A 22,811-nucleotide genomic window follows, 5' to 3' on the forward strand; every position below is an offset into this window, starting at 1 on the left:
TTTTTAAAGGATTTCCTGTTAACTTCTGTCTTTAAAAAGCAACCAACAGCAAACCTTGCCCCACAGCCTACAATACAGAACAAAACAACCACAAATCCCTCCAAACTCAGGAATCTCATCACTTTAGGAAAGATCAATTTCCAAGTAGCAGAAAGAGAAAGGAGGAACAAGGAAGTCCTGATCTCAGCTCTGCATTAATTGGAAGCAATACCAGAAGCTGTGAAGAAAAAGGTTTTAGATTATATGAGCGAATATGCTCTCTCAACCCTGTGAACACCGAATGTTTTTTTTTCTCTTTGCAATGCTGTAGAGAGGGAGACAGATTTCAAATCAAGATGACTGACGGCAAGACAGAAAGCCAAACAAAGAGACTGGAATCTGGTGACTTGGCACCACCAAATGTAGATTTGTTTTCCTAGTGAAATGGTTGCAATGAATAAAAGTTCCTGATTTTGAATCAGCAGGGGCTCCACGCTTTGTTAAAATCCTCACTAACCACACTCGATTCTTTCTCTTCTCATGTGATTTATTATTCCAGACGCTGAGAGTTTTGGGTGGCAAAGGTTAGGTGTGTTTTTAAAAGGAAAAAAAAAACCAAAACATACAGGCACCATTAAGTTCAACTGGGGACGTGACTGTGACATTAACGATCAGATCTCACACCGATAGGCATCAGCAAATTCCCTGTTTGAACTTTTACTTCCCTTCTGGCTTTATTCCTTGATATATTGTAACTGCAGTCTTGAAAGGCGTCCCCGGCTCTGGTCTTGGCGCACAGGGAGGATGGAAAGGGCACAGGGAACTGGAAACGTGCCAGCATGGCCCTTCCACAGGAGCAGGTCTCCTTCCCCTGGCTTCTCCTCAGCGTCGGAGGGGCACCCCCTGCGCTGAGCTGCAGGAGCAGGGGACAGGCTTCCTCCTTCCACTCAGCAGGCTGCCAGCAGCAGCAGGGTCCAACAATCAGGCCCACACGTTTCCCCCACTGGACGCACCACGGCCACCACAAGACGCGCACTGGACACCAGGGGCGGAGCTTTCCCTCAAGCCCCAGTCCCGCCCTGCCGCGGGGAGGGCGCTGCGCCTGCGCACTGCAGCCGCCGCCGAGGGCAAGGGGCTGAAACCGGAACGGGCGGCGGCGGGTGCCGCCATGAGCTTTCTCATCGACTCTAGCATCATGGTCACCTCGCAGGTAAAGCGCTGCTGCCGCGCACCCGCATACCGCGCCCCTGAGGGTTGAGGGCAACGAGGTGGGGCCCGCCGAGGCCTAAACCCGCCCCACCGCCCTTCAGGAAGCGGCAGTTCGGAGGGCGCGGGGGGCGGTGTTTGCTGGCGCGCATGCGCATCTCCTAGAGCTTTCTGAGCGGGGGCTTCTCCCGCGGCGGGGTGTGAGAGGTTCCGCGCGTGCGGGGTGGGCGCTTGGCGCTGCGGGTGCAGGGGTGAGGTGGTTGCTGTCAGGGGCGGCGCGCGCCCTGTTCTGTCACCGTGCTCACACTGCAGGCGATAATGGTCATTGCTTGTCACGGTGATCGTTTCCCCCTCACGTCAGAGTGCAGCGCAGAAAGAGGCTCCGGAAGTAAGGTTGTAGGGAATGGAGCTTTGCGTGTAATACTGCGTCAGTTCAATAGATGTAGGCTTTCTCAGTTGAGCAAGCAGGGAAGCTTGCCTTTCTATTCTCTGTTTTGTTTCTGATATTGTTCAGGAAGGCAAATCATAGGCAGTGGGACCAAATGATCATTGTAGGTTCTTTCCAGCTGAAATAGCTTAGCCCCTCCAATTCCATCCCCTTTCCATCCAATTCACCCCCCTGGGATGAATGGAATTCATCCCATCCCATCCATGTCTTCTACCCCTGATTTGTCCCTGAGGAGTTTGCTTGTGTACAGCTTTGGAAGGTTTCTCCTGCTGTGCTATACACCACTATTTTATCTTGAATACTTCTTCCTTCGTTGATCCAACATTGATTCAGCACTTCAGCTTTTTCTTTCTGCTGCCATCAAAGTCATTGCTTAACTAGTCTTTATTTTACACCATCTGAGTTGACATAGGAGTCCTTTGAACCTCTTCATGTCATTCTATCTTCATGAGAAGCGGGTTGTAATTTTAACATATCTGAAACTGTCCTGTTGTTTTGTGTGAGGAAATACTGCTGCCTTCTTCATTAGCCTCCTTTACTAGTAATTTATCTTGTCACTGTGTTCTCTGTGACCTTCCTCTACTGCTTGCTGTCCTGCTTCCTCCTTTGTAAGCATCTAAATACCCTTCCTTCCTTTCTGCCTCTGGCAACTGCAGTGGTCTGCTCCCTCTTCCACTTTGCTGCACAGTCGTACTTTCTTATTTGTGCTCTCTGTCCAGTGTTTGGGTACATGAGTTTAACTGGATCACAGAAGGATCTGATAAGCTTCAGAGCTGGTGTGAAACTTCTGTGATGAGGAGAAATGAGCTTAGGAAGGAGAACCTTTTCCCTCTCAACATCAGTTGGTTGTCTTACAAAGACTGTAATGCACAACTGTAGTTTTCCTGTCAGTTTTCAGGACAGCTTTTGGTCATTTCTTAGAAGTACTGTGCCCTCCCACTTGATAATGCTTTGATTCTTGCTCCTAATCTGCTTTTTCACTGTCAGTGGTTTGAGTGTAGCTTTGGCACTGTTAACAATTCACCCAGAACAAAAACTTTCTCATTATTTGCTTTGCATTCTGAGATCTAACTTGCTTTTCTTTCATTTGTGGTGCTAGCTTTGCATCTTCTTATAATCTTCAGAATCATCAAGTTAGGTGCATGTGATTGTCAAATGCTCAAGGATTTCCTGACTTAACCTGTCACACTGACCTGCTTTGTTTTACAGTGTGAACTGTTCAGATAATGTCTTTCTGTGCTTTTGTACAGTCCTTAACACAAGGGAAATCTAATCTTCATGTCTAATTTACTCTGTTGTTACTGTACTTGCTTATCTCATCTCTTTTCTTTATTTACTTCTTTTTGAAGAGTTTGTCTCCACCTTTTTCTTCCTTCTCTCTGTTAAATGTGGAATTGCTTTATGTAAATATCGCTTGCTTACTTATACTTCTTCAACTTATTCCCTGTAGATAGGACACTTACGAAATATCTTACATTTTTCTTTTTGCTGTCAATTACTTTAAAGCCTGAAGTCCTCTTCAAACAGGTTTTGCCAGCTGTTACCAATTACTAGACCTTATTCCTATTGCAGTTTTTATTTCAAGGAAAATATGTTTGATCTCCTTGCCGGGCACTCCCAGTGTTCACTGTCTGTAAATCATGTTAGTCTGTTACCTTTGCCACTGCTGGGATCCAGTTACTTCTGAACCACAATGGAGTCATCCATAATGATTCCTGAATTTTTGTCTCTGAAAGTTTCCCATCACCATAGCGAGTCAGAGTGCTCTGGCCTTTTCTGTATTCTCTGAGAACAAATACTATCTTTGTCCCATGCCTTGTGACATATGCTGATTTTTCTCTTTGCTTTGGTCAAAGATGAACTTATAAAGAATACTTAGTATCTTCTGAATTCTCTTTTTGCTTGGGGTCTTTTAAATCACCATACTCGTTTTTGTGTCTTCTGAGTAATAGATGGGGTTACCCATGTAAGGCCCAACAACACTATCTCCATTTACTGTCTGAAGATTGGTAATTAGCAATTTCAACCACATTCCTTGATTTGTATGTACTTCATCTAAGTCATCTGCAGAGCAGCTGTGATACTGAGTTTGTCTCTTCAGGTGTGTGTGAACCTTAACTGGTTGTGTTCTGGCACAGAACACTGGCAAAGTGTTCTGAGAGCTATTGAAATGCAAAGTGTTATTGGCTTGTCTTGTGTCACCTTCCTTGTTTATGTTGCTTTTGCAGTTCCGGATTGTGGTTTGAGGCATTCAACACTGCCTTCTCCCTAGTTTTGAGATGCTTTTAACACTTTTAACCCATATTGTGTCAGTGTGTAACCAGATTTAGTGTAAAGAACTCTCCAGAAAAAATCAAATGCACTTCTAATCTTAAAGCAACAACAGATACCTTCCAGGTATGAGTAAATTTTATAAAGATATGTATGTTGTGGACATTCAGGTGTTTACTTTGCCTTCATTACTGTGTTTTCTGTAAAAACTGTAAGCTTTAATTCTGTACGTTAGAAGAGAGGAAAAAGAAACAACAGTGCAGAGGATTCTGGCAGGCCAAGAACTCAGGGATTCTGAGAACTGGGAATACACAACTGGGGTATATGATCTTGACTGGATCTTCCATAGTATCGTAGCCTTCTGTATCTGCTACACTTGAATATTTAAAATATTCTTCTCTCTGGCACCATGACAAGTTTTAATCCTTTGTGGATATTGGGTACTTTGACCAAGCTATTTTCATTTCATTTATTTCATCTGCAGTCAGTAGTGAACTGGCTTTATATTTTGCAGATTGCTGGATACAAATGTTAAGTGCTTCATCTCTTCTGCAGGTGCTGTTCTTTGGATTTGGGTGGCTGTTCTTCATGCGTAAACTCTTCAAGGATTATGAGGTGAGAAGGGACCTTTCATTACAAGTCCATATCTTAAAAATTACTCACAATTGTAGAAATAATTTTAAAACTGCATTTGGCCCTTCTTCCACTCTTTAGCCCCTCTTATCTTATTTGTAAGTATCTCTACAGTTACTTTCATTTTACTTCCCACTTCTGCTTCTATTTGAAAGACTCCTCGATATCTGAGGAAGAGGATTCTTCTGAGGCCAGTGAAAATTTCCATATTGGCTACTGTTAAATAAAAATAATAAATATGGAGGAGGTGCAGGGGTGATAGGAAACTGTTTTGCTTTTTGTTTGGGTAAGCCTGCCTTATGTAATTGTAAACATTTCGAGACAAAATCAAATTCACTGGCAACTTTAAACTCAGTGAGGTGTGTTCATTGTGTCTAAATTGCTTTTGAGAATTGAATGGGATAAAACTACTGCATTCTCTTATTTCTAGATGTTTATGAGAGAATATACTCTAAGTTAGAGATGGTTGAAGTGTGAGCCAAATTCATACCTGAAAAATTTTTCTGCTGTGGATCTTATCTTAAAGTCTAAGGTTAAGATCAAAGAGTTCTGTTAGTAGGTGCCTCTCAAGTTGACAGAGCATTGCATGCTTGACATCCCTTCTTTGTAAAGCATCTCTGTTAAATGTGCCGACGGCTGCAGTCAGTGTAACACCGAGCAGCTTAGGAGTTTGCCCTCTGTTTCCTACAGGCTGTTGGTTACTTCCTATTTGGATAAAGAGCAAGGTGCCTTGAAACAGGAGACCCAGTTGTGTACCGTTGTACCTTGTGATTTGTGTTTGGTACCCAAGGGATATCAGGATGCCATTCTCTCAATAGAAATGTCTGATGTCTCTGGCTTGTTTTCTCCATTGCAGGTGCGACAGTATGTGGTCCAGGTGATCTTCTCTGTGACTTTTGCCTTCTCTTGTACCATGTTTGAGCTTATCATCTTTGAGATTTTGGGAGTGCTGAACAGCAGGTGAGTCTGTGAGCTCACTAAAGGACTAGCCTGCCTTGTGTTCTGCAGTATCTTCAGTCCAACTTCTAAATCACTGGATTAGTCTTGGATTGGGGAAACCATGTGAGGAAATTTTCAACAATTCAGTGAAGATGTTTGAGCCACATAATTTGTTTATTTGACAGAACATGAGACTAGGAGCCATAAGCTTCTGATTTTCCACGCAGTTGCTTTTAGTGTGGTCTAGGTCCCTGGAGCAAGGCTTTAGTCTTTGACTTCTCCATTTGTGAAGTTAAAAGAAACAGTTTCTTTCACGGGAGTACTGTAAAGCTTCAGATCATGCTGAAGAGCACTTTTCAGAAGTTAAGGACTATAGAAATTATGAGCAACTAGTTTTTCTGTGGTGGTCAGAACAGTGAATAAGATGTGAAGCTAATTGGGGAGTGAATACTACTTCTGTAATAACACGGTATTTGTGAATCAAAGGTGCATCCTCCCTTGACATAGGGTGGGGACTTCTACATAAAGGAATGCTAAAAACTGTCTACTTCAGAAGTCAGTAGAAAAAAGAAGATAGAACGGTAACATGTAGAGGCTAACTGTGTTTCTTATTTATTCTGTCTCATCATATTAGTATAAGAGAGTAGTCAAAGGTGTTGAAAGGCAAGAAGTGCAAAACTGATAAAAGGTTATGTTAGTTCTGACTATATTACTAATCTGTAGATCTTGCAGCCACATGAGGAAAATGCTTTTATAAGTTTCAGTAAAGGACTGGACATCTATATAGATAAAAATGTTTGCCTCTGAACTGGCTAGGAAAAAGTGACAAGGATCATCATAATTTCTCCTTCCCTGAGGCATAAAGAGGTTATGAGTTAATACTGGGAACAGGACATGTATTTTTCTATTAAATGTAAGTGAATGGTCAGTTCAGCCAAGGTGAATCTCATCTGCATTTGACTAGTGTGATTTGCTCAGAGGAGCATTGATCATTTTCATATACATGTGTATTTTTAAACTTTTGCTTTGCAATGTCTTGCACATGAAACAGCTCACTCTGGAGTTAAACATGTTGAATTATGAGCATTAAATATTTTAATCTTTTCAATTTGAGTTAGCCCTTTTTTGACTCAGCCACTCATTACAGAATTTCATACAGCTCATACTTAGTTTTGATTTACTGTTCAACTGGATGGGTGGCAGATTGAATGAATCATGCTGCAGCTGGCATTGGTCACCACAGAAAATAGTGTTGGATAAAACAGCCCAGTGTGGTTTTCTGGGTAGTTGTGAATTTTGAAATACGCACTCTTGAGCTCTGTTTTAAAAAAATCCGACAAAACAAGCAAAGCAAATACCTTCCATCCCTCCAAACAGAAAAAGAATCCAGAATATTCTATATGCTAGGCCTATATTAGCCAATGCTTGGTGTAGTTGAAAGGATTGCCGTGAAAGGCAATTGTCTTTGAGAAATTTTATGTATTATGGTAGCATGCTAATCAGTATTTTGGCTTTATTTTAGCTCTCGATACTTTCACTGGAAGCTGAACCTGTGTGTCATTTTGCTCATCCTAGTCTTCATGGTGCCCTTCTATATTGGTTACTTTGTTGTGAGCAATATCAGATTGTGTGAGTACCCGATTCATGGCATTGGGGCTGCTAACGTGAGACTAAACATACAAATGAGAAATAACTTTCCTGAGAGATATGTGTTGCTCACTATCCCTGTAGCTCACTCCTTCTTTTGTCTTTGTTCTGGCTAGATAACTTCTCTTTGGAATTCAGTGCTTTAGCATGGCCTGCTAAACAGTTACAAGATACTTTGCTTGACCCCAGCAAGTGTATCCTTTCTTTATTGGTTTCAATAGAGTTGAGCGCTATAGAGTAATGTTACTGGAATTTGTTCCTTTACAATTTTAAGCTTGCAGCCAAACTCTGGAACCCTTGGCAAGACTGTGTTGTTCTGCTGGGGGGGGGGGGTGTAAAAAAAATGAGACAGGAAAGCTCAGTAAGTCAGTCTTGAGGCAGAAAAGCTTAATAAATTGCTTTTAATTTCTTTGCTTACTGCTGCCTGGATGAAGCTTCTTCCATGCACTAATGGGCACTTACAAGCTACTGATATTTATTGCTCTTTTGTATTAAGCACATGCACATAGGTAGGGAGTATTAAATGTATAGTTTTGGCATGAAGTTTTCAAGCTTCATGTTCAGGGTCACACAAGAAAGACAAAAGCTAAGCAATCCCCTGTTCATGGCGCAGGCCTCTTCATATGTCTGGGGGGAAAAGCCAAAGTGGTGTGTGGCTACATCAGCTCTTTCAGACTGGGGTCTCCCAAATAGCTTATCCTGTAGGAAGGGGCAGGGTGCATACTGCTAACTGTAGCTCTGTCAGTTTTAACTGCCTGTACTCAAAGCAGCCTTTTGACCAATGTAGCAATTTTTCAAGCTAGAAGAAGCTGTAAAGAAAGAATGTCTTTAAAATACTGTTTTTTATCTCTCCTTAGTGCACAGACAGAAACTGCTTTTTGCGTGTGTTCTATGGTTGACATTCATGTATTTCTTTTGGAAGTTGGGGGATCCGTTTCCTATCCTCAGTCCAAAACATGGTGAGTTTCATATTATTCCTGATTCCTTTATCTCACTTTTATCTTGAAAATATTTTTTTCAGCTGTACATTTAGGACTGTAGAAAGTTCTGCAACTGGGGGTATGCTCTGCTTTGGAATCTGCAATCTGAAGGTTGTCAGACTGACAGAAATGGGTGGTTACATCTGAGTTTATTTGCATTAGTTTTCTTCCAGTACCACAGGAAAAATTGAAGGAAGTGAATGAGTCTTAGCTGAATCTAGACTGTAAGAACACAGCGTGCTTTTTGAGGACACAAAAACTCCATCTCCACAAAAAGTTGATCACAATTTTTATTCACTTCTTTCTTTTCTTGTGGAAACTAAAGATAATTTATTTAAGAAGTGAATTGACAGCCAGTCCTTCAGCTGACTTCTTTCAATCAGAATAATGTTTCTTGTGACTGAAGTCAGATCAGTTTAGCATAGATGGCTGTCCAGTTGAGAAAACATGGCAGGGTGTCTAAACACCAGAGCTGCATAGACTATAGCTAGTAATATGTCTGGCAGGGCATGCTAGCTTCGTACAGCTTTGTACACCGGAGCCTGTACAGTTGCATGTACTAGAATGTGAGTTAATGGGTCCTGCTGGATGCCAAAGCTATTTATGTGCAATCAGCTTGAGTATCTCTATGTTGCAGTCATGGAACCAAGAGTATTTATAGTGTGAAGATACTGTGCTCACTTGGGCTAGTTTAGGTGCAAGAGTTTGTTAGCCTGTGCCTATATATACTGAATCCTGCAGGCTCTTAAGTGTGCTGAAGGACTATAACACTACAGAACCAGACTATTTATCACCTGGGGTTCCCATGTAAATGACGTTGCCCTTATCTCCTGCGTTGGAAAAATATTTGCACATTGTTCTCAATTGGTGAGGTTCAGTCAGTTTCACTCAAATAGGTGATATATATCTGTCTCTATAGATAAGGGTCAGCTTAATCTTACTGTGCTCTAGGAAGCAACTTTACTCTGTACTAATCTGTAAGAGAAAAACTGAAGAACACCAACTGCAGCAGGGTCTGCTCACTCTTTCATCTCTGATCCTAAAACTACCCCAAGAGAGAATGTGTTTCTGTGTTTTGTAATTGTGCCATTTGCCGCTGAAATACAACAGCTAGCATACAGTGCAGATCCCTCTGCTCATGGTTTCATTGCCGAGAAAAATGCATATCCACTTTGGGTGGCAGAAGGTGCTTGTGTTGGCAGAATATAATAACCCAATGGGAACTTAGTGATGGGACTCAGGTAATCCTCTTCAGACCATTGAAAAGGTTCTGTGAAGCTGTGTAACAACTGCAGGCTTGCAGAACTGGTAGTGGGGTGTTTTCTTTTAACTTCTGCTTTACAGGGTGATACCTCCACTTTACAGTTGTACAGTGCCTTATCTACCAGGTACAGACATAAGGTTAGAGCACAGGATTCTACTTTGTTTTTTTCCCGTGCTCTCCTGCATGTATGGACAAGGCTGTTGCAGGGCTTTATCATATGGCAGTGACCCAATTCAGACAGGTGGGATCCTATTGTGGAGGGAGGCTGTGCCTAATGAACACCTCGCACTGCAGTATATTAACCTGTAGTGCCTTTGTCACTGTGGCCCTCGGCTCTCCTGCACGTGGTGGTGTGCTGCATCTAGGGAATTGTGGGAACTAGTGGGACCCTTTCAAGTACCAGCAGTGGAACATGTGTCATGGGGTGTCTTGCCTTGGGATGGTGATGGCCAGTGTGATGCACCTTGGAAATGAACCATCAGTCAAAGGCTCTTCAGTCAGGAGCCCTGGTTGGTCTGCAGCATGTTCAATAGACCTGAGTTTGGGAGCTTGTAGTAGAAGGAAGGTTATGCTTTACTCGGTTACATACCAGTAATCTAAATGAACTGATTACAAGAGTAGGGTTGCTGTGAGTTTTAGTGGGAAGCATTGCTTTAACCAGTGGAATGTCATGTCATTTTGGAAGACACCTCTGTTTTAACTGTTGCTATCTGACAGCATGTGGGGCAAAAGGCCAGTGTATTGTAGCACATTCTGTAGCTCGTGTAAATCTCTATGCAGCTGCACATGACTGGGTGTCTCAGTCTCCTTTTGTGAAGTCTTTTTGCCTTGTTTTCATCGTTTATTCTCCTTCTCTGAAGCATGAAATGTGACTTGGCGCTTCGCCATCTCAGCTTTGCAGTCATGTAAGCTCCAAATGTGCTGTGTGTGGCAGCTGCTCTATAACTAGCTCCCTAAAAAGTGAGTGTTGTTTAGTAGCACATGGCACTGTATCCTGAGAAGACAGGTTGAGCTCTGTGTTTGATAGCGGAGGAGAATAAATGTAACTTCAGTGCTTGGTGTTGGTTACAGCATAGGCTTAATGGTCATGCTGTATTACGTGACTATGTGTTTTAGAGTCCAGTTGGTGCTCAGGTAGAATGCCTTTTTGGCGGTCACCTCAACAATGTGTGTGTGTTCAGAGGATGAATATAAGCAGCCAGGCGCAGCATAAACTTCCCATGCTGTAGTCATAGAATCATACAATGTTTAGGATTCGAAAGGGCCTTAAGATTATTCAGTTCCAACCCCCTGCCATGGGCAGGGATGCCTCACACTAGACCATGTTGCCCAAGGCTCTGTCCTACCTGGCTTTGAACACTGTCCTACAAACACAAATTGTGTCTGATCTGGAGGGTTGCTTCTAATGGCAGTTGACAGGATAGGGCTTCCACTCTATGGTTCAGACATTTTGGGGCTAGTTTGCCAGGACTAACAGGTTTGGTAACTCTAATCCTGGTTGTTGCAGATGTGGCTTTGTGGAAGATGCTTTCTTTATAGTGTCTGGTGGATGATCCATGTTCCCGCCTCAGCAAAGTGCCGTCACTATTTTATAATTTAGATGCAAAATACTGACGCTTAGTACTCTCCAGATCTGTCTTAGGGTTCTTCATAGATAGTTTCCCATCCCTGTTTCTAAGCATTATAACGTGCTTACTCAGGGAGGTTTTCTGCCTCTCTTTTCATAGTCCCTATCTACTTCATATTACCTTTGGTCATTGCAGTGGGAAGACAGTTGGATTCATGAAGCAGCTCCATATGTGTGTTGGGTTGTGAAGGCACCTAGTGTGTAACAGAGTAAAGGGAGCAAGGTCACTTATGCCATGTTTTTCCTTTCTCAGGAATCCTGTCTATAGAACAGCTCATCAGCCGCGTGGGTGTGATTGGGGTGACACTCATGGCTTTGCTGTCAGGATTTGGGGCTGTCAACTGTCCATACACTTATATGTCCTACTTTCTCAGGTAACTGTGGCCTCAGGAAATATTTTATCCACCTTTCTGAGATTATTATTCTGCTTTCCCTGTGGCATTGATTCAGGGTTTTTCATAGCTTTGTTTTCTAGCTCTTGCCATGTCTGCGTGGTAGAACCATTTCCATTGGTGAAGCATGTTCTTATATAGGCTTCTCTTTGTTTCATGGACATGTGCCCATTTCCTCTGAAATGGGATGGCAGACCTAATGGGGGGTCTTTATTTGCAGGAATGTGACAGATGCCGATATTCTGGCTTTGGAGCGACGACTCCTTCAGACTATGGACATGATTGTTAGCAAGAAAAAAAGGTGAGAAGGCAGCATTAACATGAAATTATTTATTTCAAGGATTTTCATAATCAATTCACCTCAATAATCAATTCACCTCATAATCAATTCACCTCAATAAGGTGGTTCTTGAAACTACCAAAATTATTAGACCTGTCAGGGCTATGTGTTCCAATGAAACAGGAGGCTGAATTGGGCTGAGCTGTGCGGTGTTTCACTCTGGCCTGATAAGCAACTTTATTTTTTCACTCAGACATCTACACTAAATAGTACCCTTTCTTACTGCAGTGTGGCACAGATTGTGCTTCCAAGACAAATTGTAACTCTGATGGCAGCTTGAGTAGACTGTAAGATGGGCATCTTTCTCTCCTGCTGAGTAAGTGACTTGTAAGCCACCACAGCTGGCTGTCTTACTGGAGGTTTCAGTACAGTTGTTTCATACCTATTGAGCACTCTCCTGCTCTGTGGATCTGGTGTTTCCTGCTTAGAGCTGGCTAGTGAGCTTGTGTGTACACAGTTACATTCCTGCCAATGGCAAGGTTTATGTTGAGTTTTGCAGAATTGCAGACACTGCTAATGAGAATGTAGTGCAGCACACAAGTGTGCCATCAGAGCTCTGCTTTTGTGGGTTTAGCTTATTTCATGTACCCCAAGCAAAACTACTTTTGTAATCAAGGTAATTTCATTTACACTGAAAACATTTTTGTCTGATGTTACAAATTACATATTGCATGTGTTACTAATTGTGCAGAATAGGTACAATTACCATAGTCACTGCAAAGGTTTGACTGCCTGACACTGAATTCTCACAGCAGTCATAGAATCATAGAATAGTTAGGGTTGGAAAGGACCTTAAGGTCATCTAGTTCCAACCCCCCTGCTGTGGGCGGGGACACCTTATGCTAAATCATATCACCCAAGGCCTCGTCCAGCCTGGTTTTGAACACTGCCAGGGATGGAGCATTCACAACCTCCCTGGGCAACCCATTCCAGTGCCTCACCACCCTAACAGGAAAGCATTTCCTTCTTATATCCAACCTAAACTTCCCCTGTTTAAGTTTTAACCCGTTACCCCTTGTCCTGTCACTACAGTCTCTAATGAAGAGTCCCTCTCCAGCATCCCTATAGGCCCCCTTCAGATACTGGAAGGCTGCTATGAGGTCTCCATGCAGCCTTCTCTTCTCCAGGCTGAACAGCCCCAACTTCCTCAGCCTGTCTTCGTATGGGAGGTGCTCCAGTCCCCTGATCATCCTCGTGGCCCTTCTCTGGACTTGTTCCAACAGTTCCATGTCCTTTTTATGTTGAGGACACCAGAACTGCACACAATGCTCCAAGTGAGGTCTCACAAGAGCAGAGTAAAGGGGCAGGATCACCTCCTTCGACCTGCTGGTCACGCTCCTTTTGATGCAGCCCAGGATACGGTTGGCTTTCTGGGCTGCAAGCGCACACTGAAGCCGGCTCATGTTCATTTTCTCATCAACCAACACCCCTGGATCTTTCTCCGCAGGGCTGCTCTGAATCTCTTCTCTGCCCAACCTGTAGCTGTGCCTGGGATTGCCGCAGCCCAGGTGTAGGACCTTGCACTTGGCATGGTTAAACTTTATGAGGTTGGCATCAGCCCACCTCACAAGCGTGTCAAGGGCCCTCTGGATGGCATTCCTTCCCTCCAGGGTATCAACAGAACCGCACAGCTTGGTGTCATCGGCAAACTTGCTGAGGGCGCACTCAATCCCACTGTCCATGTCAGCGACGAAGATGTTAAACAAGATCGGTCCCAACACCCATCCCTGAGGGACACCACTCGTTACTGGTCTCCAGCTGGACATTGAGCCATTGACCACAACTCTTTGCGTGCGGCCATCCAGCCAGTTCTTTATCCACCGAGTGTTCCATCCATCAAATTGATGTCGCTCCAATTTAGAGACAAGGATGTCGTGTGGGACAGTGTTGAACGCTTTGCACAAGTCCAGGTAGATGGCATCAGCTGCTCTACCCCTGTCCATCAGTTCCGTAGCCCCATCATAGAAGGCCACCAAATTGCTCAGGCAGGATTTCCCCTTAGTGAAGCCGTGCTGGCTGTCACCAAGCACCTTGTTGATTTTCATGTGCCTTAGCATGCCATCCAGGAGAATCTGCTCCAAGATTTTGCCAGGCACAGAGGTGAGACTGACTGGTCTGTAATTCCCCGAGTCATCTGTTTTCCCCTTCTTGAAAATGGGGGTTATATTTCCCTTTTTTCCAGTCATTGAGAACTTCACCTGACTGCCACGATTTCTCAAATATGATGGCCAGCGGCTTCACAACTTCATTTGCCAGCTCCTTCAGGACCCACGGATGGATCTCATCAGGATTCATGGACTTGTGTACATTCTGATTTTTAAGATGGTCTCAAACCAGATCCTCTCCTACAGTGCGCGCAAGGTCTTCATTTTCACAGTCCCTGCATCTGCCTTCCAAGACTTGGGTGGTTTGGTCAGAGCCTTTGGCAGTGAAGACCGAGGCAAAGAAGTCATTCAGAACCTCAGCCTTCTCCAAATCCTGTGTAGCCAGTTCTCCTGAGAGCTTCCTGAGGGGGCCTACATTTTCCCTAGTCTGTTTTTTATTTGCTATGTACTTGTAGAATCCCTTCCTGTTATCTTTAATACCTCTAGCTAAGTTTAATTCTGACTGAGCCTTAGCTTTCCTAACCTGGTCCCTAGCTTCTTGGACAACATCCCTGTACTCTTCCCATGCCACCTGTCCTTGCTTCCACTTACTATAAGCCTCTTTTTTCAATTGAATTTTCCTCAGCAGCTCCTTATCCATCCAAGGAGGTCTCCTGGCCCTCCTGCTGCACTTCCTTCTGGTTGGGATGCAGCACTCCTGAGCTTGTAGCAGGTGATCCTTGAATATCAACCAACAGTCTTGGGCCCCCCTGCCCTCTTGGGCTGTATCCCATGGAACCTTACTAAGCAGGTTCCTGAAGAGGCCAAAGTCTACTCTTTTGAAGTCCAGGGCAGTGAGCTTGCTGCACGCTCTTCTCACTGTCCTGAGGATCTCAAATTCGAGCATCTCATGATCGCTGCATGCAAGGCTCCCCTGGAACATCACATTTCCAACGAGCCCTTCCCTGTTGGTGAGCAGGAGGTCAAGCACGGCACCTCTCCTTGTCAGCTCCTCTATTACTTGCAGAAGGAAGCTGTCTTCTACACAATCGAGGAACCTCCTGGATTGCTTGTGCCAGGCCGTACAGTCCTTCCAACAGATGTCAGGGTGGTTGAAGTCACCCATGAGAGCAAGGGCCTGCAGACTTTACTTTTGGTGCACTGATGTTTCGATGGAAGTTTTTAATGTACGACAGGGCAGCTTTTGGGTCGTCTAACCTTGCTGAATTAGTCATCAATGTGTGTATCTATCTGCTGATCAGTATTAGCATATGAAAGTTAAAGCATGATATTTTTCTTCGACTTTGTAAATGTTAAGTGGTGAACAAATGTTAACTCAGTATTTGTGGTCATGTTTGAGACTGTAAGAGAATTTAATTACTTAGGTTTAATTGACTAGGAGCATACTAAAATACTGGCTTTGGAGTTAAAAAATGTTGTGTAGTGCGGCATCTGAGTCTGTGCTCTTTTGTTTTGTGGACCTCTAGTCCAGGGAAGGTGATTTTGCAACAAATATAAGGATGTTTGGGACTTGTAACTGACTGGCACTTTCTTTCCTCCTATGGTTAGGAAATCTTCTGAGTATATCAACTACCTAATCATTATGAAGAGCCACATATAGTGTGTTAATTGCTTGGCAGTTATATTGAAGTCCATGAAACCCAAAACAAAACAACAAAGAACCTCCCCCAACAATGTAACCTCAGAAATGTGCAAGAAAAAGCAGAAGCTCAAGTTCTGTAACTGTTTTTCCTCCTTTTTGCTTTGACAGGGAGCAGTGGCTTGCATAACTGGACTCTACTCATATAAAGCAGATCTTTAAAAGTTAGATTTGTATCTGTTCAAATAAAATCCAAGTCATTTGTAAGAACAAACAGCAATAGCAGCATTTCACAGAGCAGGGTAAAGGCTGTTCCATTAATTATCAGTTACTTGCTCGCTGTCTTTTCAAGGCTGCTGATAACTCAGAACTTACCAATGCACACAAGGGTTATAAGGCAATAGAACCCTTTCTATTCTAGAAGCTTTTTTTGTTTTCTTTGCTGAATTTTGACTTCTCATACCAACCCTTATTCACACTATCTTCCTTGTCAGTAGAAGATAGTTGTTAAAAGTTGGGTTTCCTGATGCTTTTTGCACATGAATTACTTGGTTCTCTCTTTCCTGAGTTTAGTCAAGTAAAGCCTTACGGAAACTCGCCTCTACATTTGAAAGGTTCTTTATACTCATCCTAGTAGCTATGAGATAACTAAGCTCCAGGTCTGAAATGCCTAGATTCTGTGACACTGTTGATTCCCTTTGGAGTCAAATCAGCCTATATGGCATAGATGTATCACTTACCTACACATGCAAAATGCATTAGTTTTGCCTGTGAATCCTTTCTATAAGTTCTCCAGAACTCCTGACTGCTTTGTGGCTACAGAGATCCCTGTCACCTCTCAAAATAAGATTGCTCTTAGTATACTTACAGCCCTGTGCTTCACCTTGACATAGCTGCACTTTTGCTGCAATGCTGCGAGTCATTTCAGATGGAGCTTGTAAATCGGGTACTGGGACGAAAGCAAAGATTCAAAATGCAGTTCTTGTACTTGGCAGCTATCAGGATGAATTGAATTGCTCCAAGATCTGTTATTTGTAGTCTGTGGCCATAAATGCTTTTATGTGTGTTTTGTGGGGTACCCCAGGGTCTTTCTTTCACTGGATGTGGAGGAGTGATTTTTTTTAATTACGGTGCTTATCAACAACCTTGAAGAGGGCTCATTGCCAAATGTAGTGGTATTGGCTGCAGCTACAAGAAAGGGCCTAAACATTATGGACATGGATCACCTTGACAATCCTATGAATAGCTTTCAGCTTAGGCCTAGATAACTGGCTCACAAATTTCAATGGGGAGAAATGTGAGGGAATGAGGCCAGAAGCCAGCACTGCTCATAGGGATTATGCTGCGGTGCACATGGCAGTGTGAGGGACAATATGCAGCTGCTGCTGTAGTGTTGGAATTAGCTTTAGCAGTCACATTCAGATTGCCTGAAGCACCCAGTGTTCAGTCCAAGAATGGATTTATGTGTTTCTGCTTCATAACAGCTTGTCATGCAGCCTAGTAGTGTGTGGCAGTGTATCTGAGTACTGCTGCATACCATCCAGTGCTCAGTGCTGTGGAGGAGGTGGGTAGCAGTGATAAAGAGGTGTTCAAGGGGAGAAAGGAGCATGAGAAGTCTTCCTGAACTTGAGATAGCACAGTCATGTGTTTGAGGAAAGGAAAGCGACTTATCATATGTCTGAGAAATCCATTTGAATTCATAGGTTTAATTGGGTTCAGATCTCTTTAAGGTTTGAAGCAGGATTCTGAATGGAAGTCTTGGGAAGTGTCTCACTGAATCTTGCTTGATTAGATCTGGGCTCTACTCCAGAGCTAATCAAGATAATGTTATGAAGCAAGATTGGTGCTTAGGGGGGAAAGAAAGGGGAGCATCTGTTTGCAGTGAATTTAGTTTAACAGTGTCTTCTAAGGAACTGTGGGGTGGTTTCGTATTTGCTTCTTGGTTTTTGGGTGTTTTGTTTTTTGTTGGTTGGCTTGTTTTTTGAGGGGGGGTTTATTTTGATTTTTTTCTGAAACTTACTTTATTCCTAAGGACTTGTGTTTTCTGCTCTTTCAGGATAGCAGTGGCTCACAGGACAATGTTCCAGAGAGGAGAAGTGCATAACAAACCCACTGGCTTCTGGGGAATGATAAAAAGCGTTACAGCATCTGTTTCAGGCAGTGAAAGTATCCTTCATCTGTATGCTGGCACCTGCCTTGGGAGGTAGCTTCAGCTTTATGCTCTCTTGAAAGGAAGAGTGTTAGTTGGGCCAGTTACAAAGCATTTGTGTTTCAGCATGTTTCAGCAGTCTGAGCAAAAAGCTCAATGTCTCCTGGGAAGTTTGCTGTCTCGCACTGTACTGTCTGCCTTTTTACCCAGAGGCTGGACACGATTTTACTGTGACACAGTTGGGAGGTGTATACTGCTGCCTGCCCTGTAAATGTGTTGTTGCTTCACCATGGTTGAGGTGTACAGCAGATTGCACACTTATCATAGAATCATAGAATGGTTTGGGTCGGAAGGGATTCAAAGCATCATCCAGCCTGGCCCTGAACACTTCCAGGGGTGGGGCATACACAGCTTCTCAGGGCAACCTGTTCCAATGTCTCACCACCCTCATAGTGTGTAATCTTAATCTACCCTCTTTCAGTTCAAAGCCATTCCCCCTTGTCCTGTCACTATCTGTCCCTGTATAAGTCCCTCTCCAGATTTCTTGTAGGCCCCCTTTAGGTGCTCCAGGGTTGCTCTAATGTCTCCCCCAGAGCCTTCTCTTTTCCAGACCGAACAAGCCCAACTCTCTCAGTCCATCTTCATAGGAGAGGTGCTCCAGCCCTCTTATCATGGTGTCGCAGTGCAGATGTCTACTCCACCACATCACTGATGTGGGAGGCAATTTTCTGCTTAGATTAGGGTTAGGGAGTCTTCTGCTTCTGACCTGCCTGTTTTTCTTGTAACTTGAAATACGCTCTTCTGGGCTGCAGAATCTGTGATGTACTTGAGCAAATCAATGGGGTTGACTGAGGTCCTGTAACAATTTGCCTGTCCTGTGGTTGTTTTTTCTGGCCATGTTGGGAAGCCATGAGAAAAGAGCAGGAAGCAACTTTTTGAACAAATAGATTGTTCTCATGATATAGGCTGGCCACCAGTACTATAGCAGTGTGACAAAAAGGTGGATAGGAACAGGTGAACAGAAGTTGTTCTGCCAGTGTGAAAGGGGTAGAGGGAATCTTCTGGGGTATTACAAGGGTCTGTATTTACCCAACTGACAGTAACATACCAGTAGTTTCTACTAGACCACCTAAAGCATGCAGTTTGCATATTTAAGGCTGATGACTCTTCTTCCTCTCTGTTCCTACTAGCTGTTAAAATCAATTTGGCTATTTGACAAGACTCTTCATAATAATCACTAATCTCTTGGAGCAGTTACTCAGTAGTTTGGTTTACGAAGATGATGTGAGAGTGACATATTGAGAGATGCACTTCAGTGACAAGGGATACTGAAGTGGAGCGGCAGTCTTTGAGAGGTCTGGTTCTCTTCTGCAATATGTTCTTCAGGCACAGGACTAAAGAGCTTATGCATGACTGCCTGAATGGTGTGTACTGCCTACCTTCTTAAAATGGAGTATTGTGCAATATATCACATACACAATGGTTTGGGTTGGAAGAAACCTTAAAGCTTGTCCAGTTCCAATCCTGTGCCATGGGCAGGGACACCGTCCACTAGACCAGGTTGTTTAGAACCTCGTCCAGTTTGGTCTTGAACACTGCCAGGATGGGACAGCCACAGCTTCTCTGGGCAACCTGTGCCAGAGCCTCACCACCCTCACAGCAGAGAACTTCTTAGAATCTAAATCTCCCCTATTTCAGTTTAAAACTATTCCCCCTTGTCCTGTCACTACTTACTCTTATAAAAAGTCCCTCTGCAGCTTTCTTGTAGGCCCTCTTTAGGTACTCCAATGCTCTAAGGTGTGTGTATCCTTGAGATTCCTTAGGGTGCAGTATTAACAAAAAGCATTCAGGCAGAATCAGAAAAGTGATCTGGATCAAAAAAGTGGGTAAACCATTAGATATGGCTTTGGGTTGAAGTTGGGAGGGCATGTTTTGGTTTTAATAATTTGTGATGTATTGTGGCCTTGACTATGCTGGTTTGCCAGATCTGTCCCTTATCCAGCAAGAAGTGGATGCTCTAGAAGAGCTTAGTCGGCAGCTTTTTCTGGAAACTGCTGACTTGCATGCAACAAAGGTACATGGCAAAGAACTGCCCAGAAGTAGTTTGAAAGAAAACGTATGTTACAAGAAATTGAAAGGTGTAGTTAAATGTTGAAATACTGTGATGTGGTGAAGTAAAGATCTGTTTCATTAATTTGGGGTCTAGATGGCAGTTTCCTTCCAGTTCAGGTACATACTTGACTGTGCCCTGTGTCCCTAAAGCCAATCAGAAACTTCTGAATTAAAACTTTTGAGTTCAGAAACATTTGAAGTAAGAGATATAGAGGAATGAAGCTGTTTACTGCGGTTGGTGCTCCATTAACATTTTATGTTGTGGGGGATTGTGGAAATGATATTTATTTTGTGTGTTCTGTTCCCCCCTCCCTCCTTTTGTATTTCCAGGAGAGAATAGAGTACTCCAAAACTTTCCAGGGAAAATACTTCAATTTTTTGGGTTATTTTTTCTCCATCTATTGTGTCTGGAAAATCTTCATGGTATGAAAATGTTTTATTTATCACACCCTGCATAGGTTATATTATACATGGAGTTCTTCAAGTAATGCTCCAGTTAGCTTAAGATCCTGCTTCTGGGGAACGAAACTGGCTCTTGGTTGAAATAAAGCTCTGGATCGGTCTTTTTGTACAGCGCATTAGACAAGCAATTCTTACATGTGTGTATTTTGCACCTTCTTAGCCAATCTGCCTGCTCCCTGCCCTTTTCCTTGGTGATGCCAAGTAAAAGTCACGAATGTGTCTCACGTGTAGGAGTGAGGTATGCTTTTGTCTTCTTGTTTCAATGTAAATCCATCTCTCTTGCAGGCAACCATCAATATTGTATTTGACCGTGTGGGGAAGACTGATCCAGTCACAAGAGGAATTGAGATCACTGTAAATTATCTGGGAATCCAATTTGACGTGAGACTTTATTAATTCTTACAGCCTTTTCAGTGATTCCTATCTTACGTAAACAAAATTATAGTGCTGATAGGGAGAGAGAAAGAAAACCCTGAGAACATCTTGACTTCTGGCTTGGTGAGAAGGAAGGGAAAATGCACCATGAATTTCACTTTCATGTGAATTTTATACTGGGATGGTAATGTGGTCTTGCCAGGGAGGCAGTGATTTACTTGTTTGTTTTGGGCAAGTGGAAACACGTTAATCAACTTGCTTAGAGTAATACATTTAGCTACAGAATAATTACGTTTGCTCATGCACACAGGTGTTCTGTCATTTACACTTTTTAAATATATCCCTGTGAATGCAAGGTTCTTTGTGATTGGTGTAAGATAAATTTGTTTTTCTGTTTGGACTAAGCAATTGCTAATATATTTGTGAAAATGTCTGATAAACCTGTTTACAGTGGAGATCTGTACAATTGGGAAATACAAAACCCCTGAAGAATCGACAGCTATACAATGTGGTGTAAATGGAGTTAGCATTAGAGATTTAACTGTATTATTCTTGTTGATACAGGTGAAATTCTGGTCTCAGCACATTTCCTTTATTCTCGTTGGAATAATCATTGTTACTTCTATCAGAGGATTGTTAATCACACTTACAAAGGTAAGAGCCAGGACTCATATGTTGTTTTGGCCCAGGAAGGCTGTTATCAGATCTTGAACTATTTAGACAAATAGTGCATGAACCTTTTATACACATTTGTGTTTTAAATATCTGAATATAAATACTTGCAGAGTGGGGAAGGGAGGAAAAACACCTTAATACCTTCTGCAGTATGTTTCCTCATTCAGTCTCTGTTGCTGTTACTGTCAGGTATAGATGTAGATGCTGAATGAGATGTTAATGTAAGCAAGGGTTCAAAATGGTGCTGTAGCCAGGGCTTAGGAGTAAGGTTGATCAGATAGTGATTAAAAGAATTTAGATTGGTTCGTGTGAGCTGCTGGTAGAACTGGAAGGGCATTAGCTCAAGAGACATGTGACTTAATGTCTTGACCTGGCTTTTGGTACCTCAGCTTAAACTTCAGTATATATTTTCATATGACTTCTACCACGTGGTGCCACTGGCTTAGGCAAAGTCACATTAAAGACTAAGAATGCAGGTTTCTGGAAGTATGGTACAGGCACCCTTCCAGAAAATATGATTTTTATTGTTTTTAAATGAAAAAGTATTGAATAGTATGGTACTTTTATGCCGTCCTAAAGCACATCAGAGTTGTCTGACTGCTATTTCCAGTGTATCTGTTTTTTTTTTATTTCTCCCCTAGTTCTTCTATGCCATTTCCAGCAGCAAGTCCTCCAATGTTATTGTTCTGCTTTTAGCACAGATAATGGTGAGTATGTAAAACCTATCTACATGCATGCATATTTGTGTGTGTGTACGTATAATAAAGTCTTTGTATGCTGACCCATGTTAGCCATATAGCCAGTTGTGAAACAGTAACTGCTTTCTGGTATTTAATTTGCAGGGTATGTACTTTGTGTCATCAGTGCTCCTGATCCGGATGAGTATGCCTCTGGAGTATCGCACTATTATCACTGAAGTCCTGGGAGAGCTCCAGTTCAACTTTTATCATCGTTGGTTTGATGTGATATTCCTAGTTAGTGCACTGTCCAGTATCCTGTTTCTCTATCTAGCACACAAACAAGCTCCAGAAAAGCACATGGCTCTCTAAGAAAGGACTGCAGTCACACACTGCTTTCTGTTCTTTGAACTGCACTACTGCAACTTCTGTGGACTGCAAAACTTGAAGGGAGCCAGGGCGATGCTGTGTATTCCAGCAGTGCTCTTTGAACTTCCACGTCATCATCAAGTTCTGTGGCTCATTTTATGAAGATGCCACAACTTGAAGGGAAGGGAATGCACATACTGAATGTGAGATTGTTCATTGCCAAGGAATAAGGGCACACCAGTAACACTGGGTACACCGGTAACTAGGGGCATCAGAACTTGCATAGCAGATTGGCTAAGATAAGGCCTCTTACAGTCAGAAGAGCGTTTTCATAGAAGGCACCAAGGAAATGTGATTTTATTTTTGAAAATCAACTTATAATTGGGGTTCAGAGGATGGTAATTCTGGAGTTTGATGTTTGGATCTGTGGAATTAAATAAGCTTTTGTAATATGTCACACAAGCGTCCCAGTTGTTTTTTGTCATCTCCAAAGATCTGGCTGGAAGTGAACTAGAAAGTGGCTAGGATTTGTTGCCTGGCAGAAGTGAAGTGGAGAGAAATGTCACTCCGTTTCTGTATGTA

At 42.9% G+C, this 22,811-nt stretch overlaps 1 protein-coding gene across 2 annotated transcripts; it reads left to right on the top strand.

The window, feature by feature from the left end:
• The first annotated feature begins 1,038 nt into the window (after window positions 1-1,038).
• Window positions 1,039-22,679, top strand: GPR89B (G protein-coupled receptor 89B). Of its 2 annotated transcripts, none has more exons than XM_062614678.1 (14): window positions 1,039-1,189; window positions 4,460-4,519; window positions 5,394-5,497; window positions 6,999-7,105; window positions 7,981-8,082; window positions 11,248-11,368; window positions 11,607-11,687; window positions 17,467-17,576; window positions 19,536-19,633; window positions 20,002-20,094; window positions 20,419-20,514; window positions 21,073-21,162; window positions 21,825-21,890; window positions 22,026-22,679. In XM_062614678.1, the coding sequence occupies exons 1-14, from the start codon at window positions 1,148-1,150 to the stop codon at window positions 22,230-22,232; spliced, it is 1,377 nt and encodes a 458-aa protein (XP_062470662.1). In that variant the 5' UTR covers window positions 1,039-1,147; the 3' UTR covers window positions 22,233-22,679. The 2 variants fall into 2 exon arrangements, with proteins under 2 accessions (XP_062470662.1, XP_062470663.1); XM_062614679.1 differs by having other exon boundaries at window positions 1,040-1,189; window positions 19,545-19,633.
• Window positions 22,680-22,811: the final 132 nt, after the last annotated feature.

This window comes from Pezoporus occidentalis, unplaced genomic scaffold (assembly GCF_034315485.1).
Source record: "Pezoporus occidentalis ecotype Australia unplaced genomic scaffold, CSIRO_AGI_Poc_V1 ctg177, whole genome shotgun sequence".
NCBI classification, from domain to species: domain Eukaryota; kingdom Metazoa; phylum Chordata; class Aves; order Psittaciformes; family Psittacidae; genus Pezoporus; species Pezoporus occidentalis.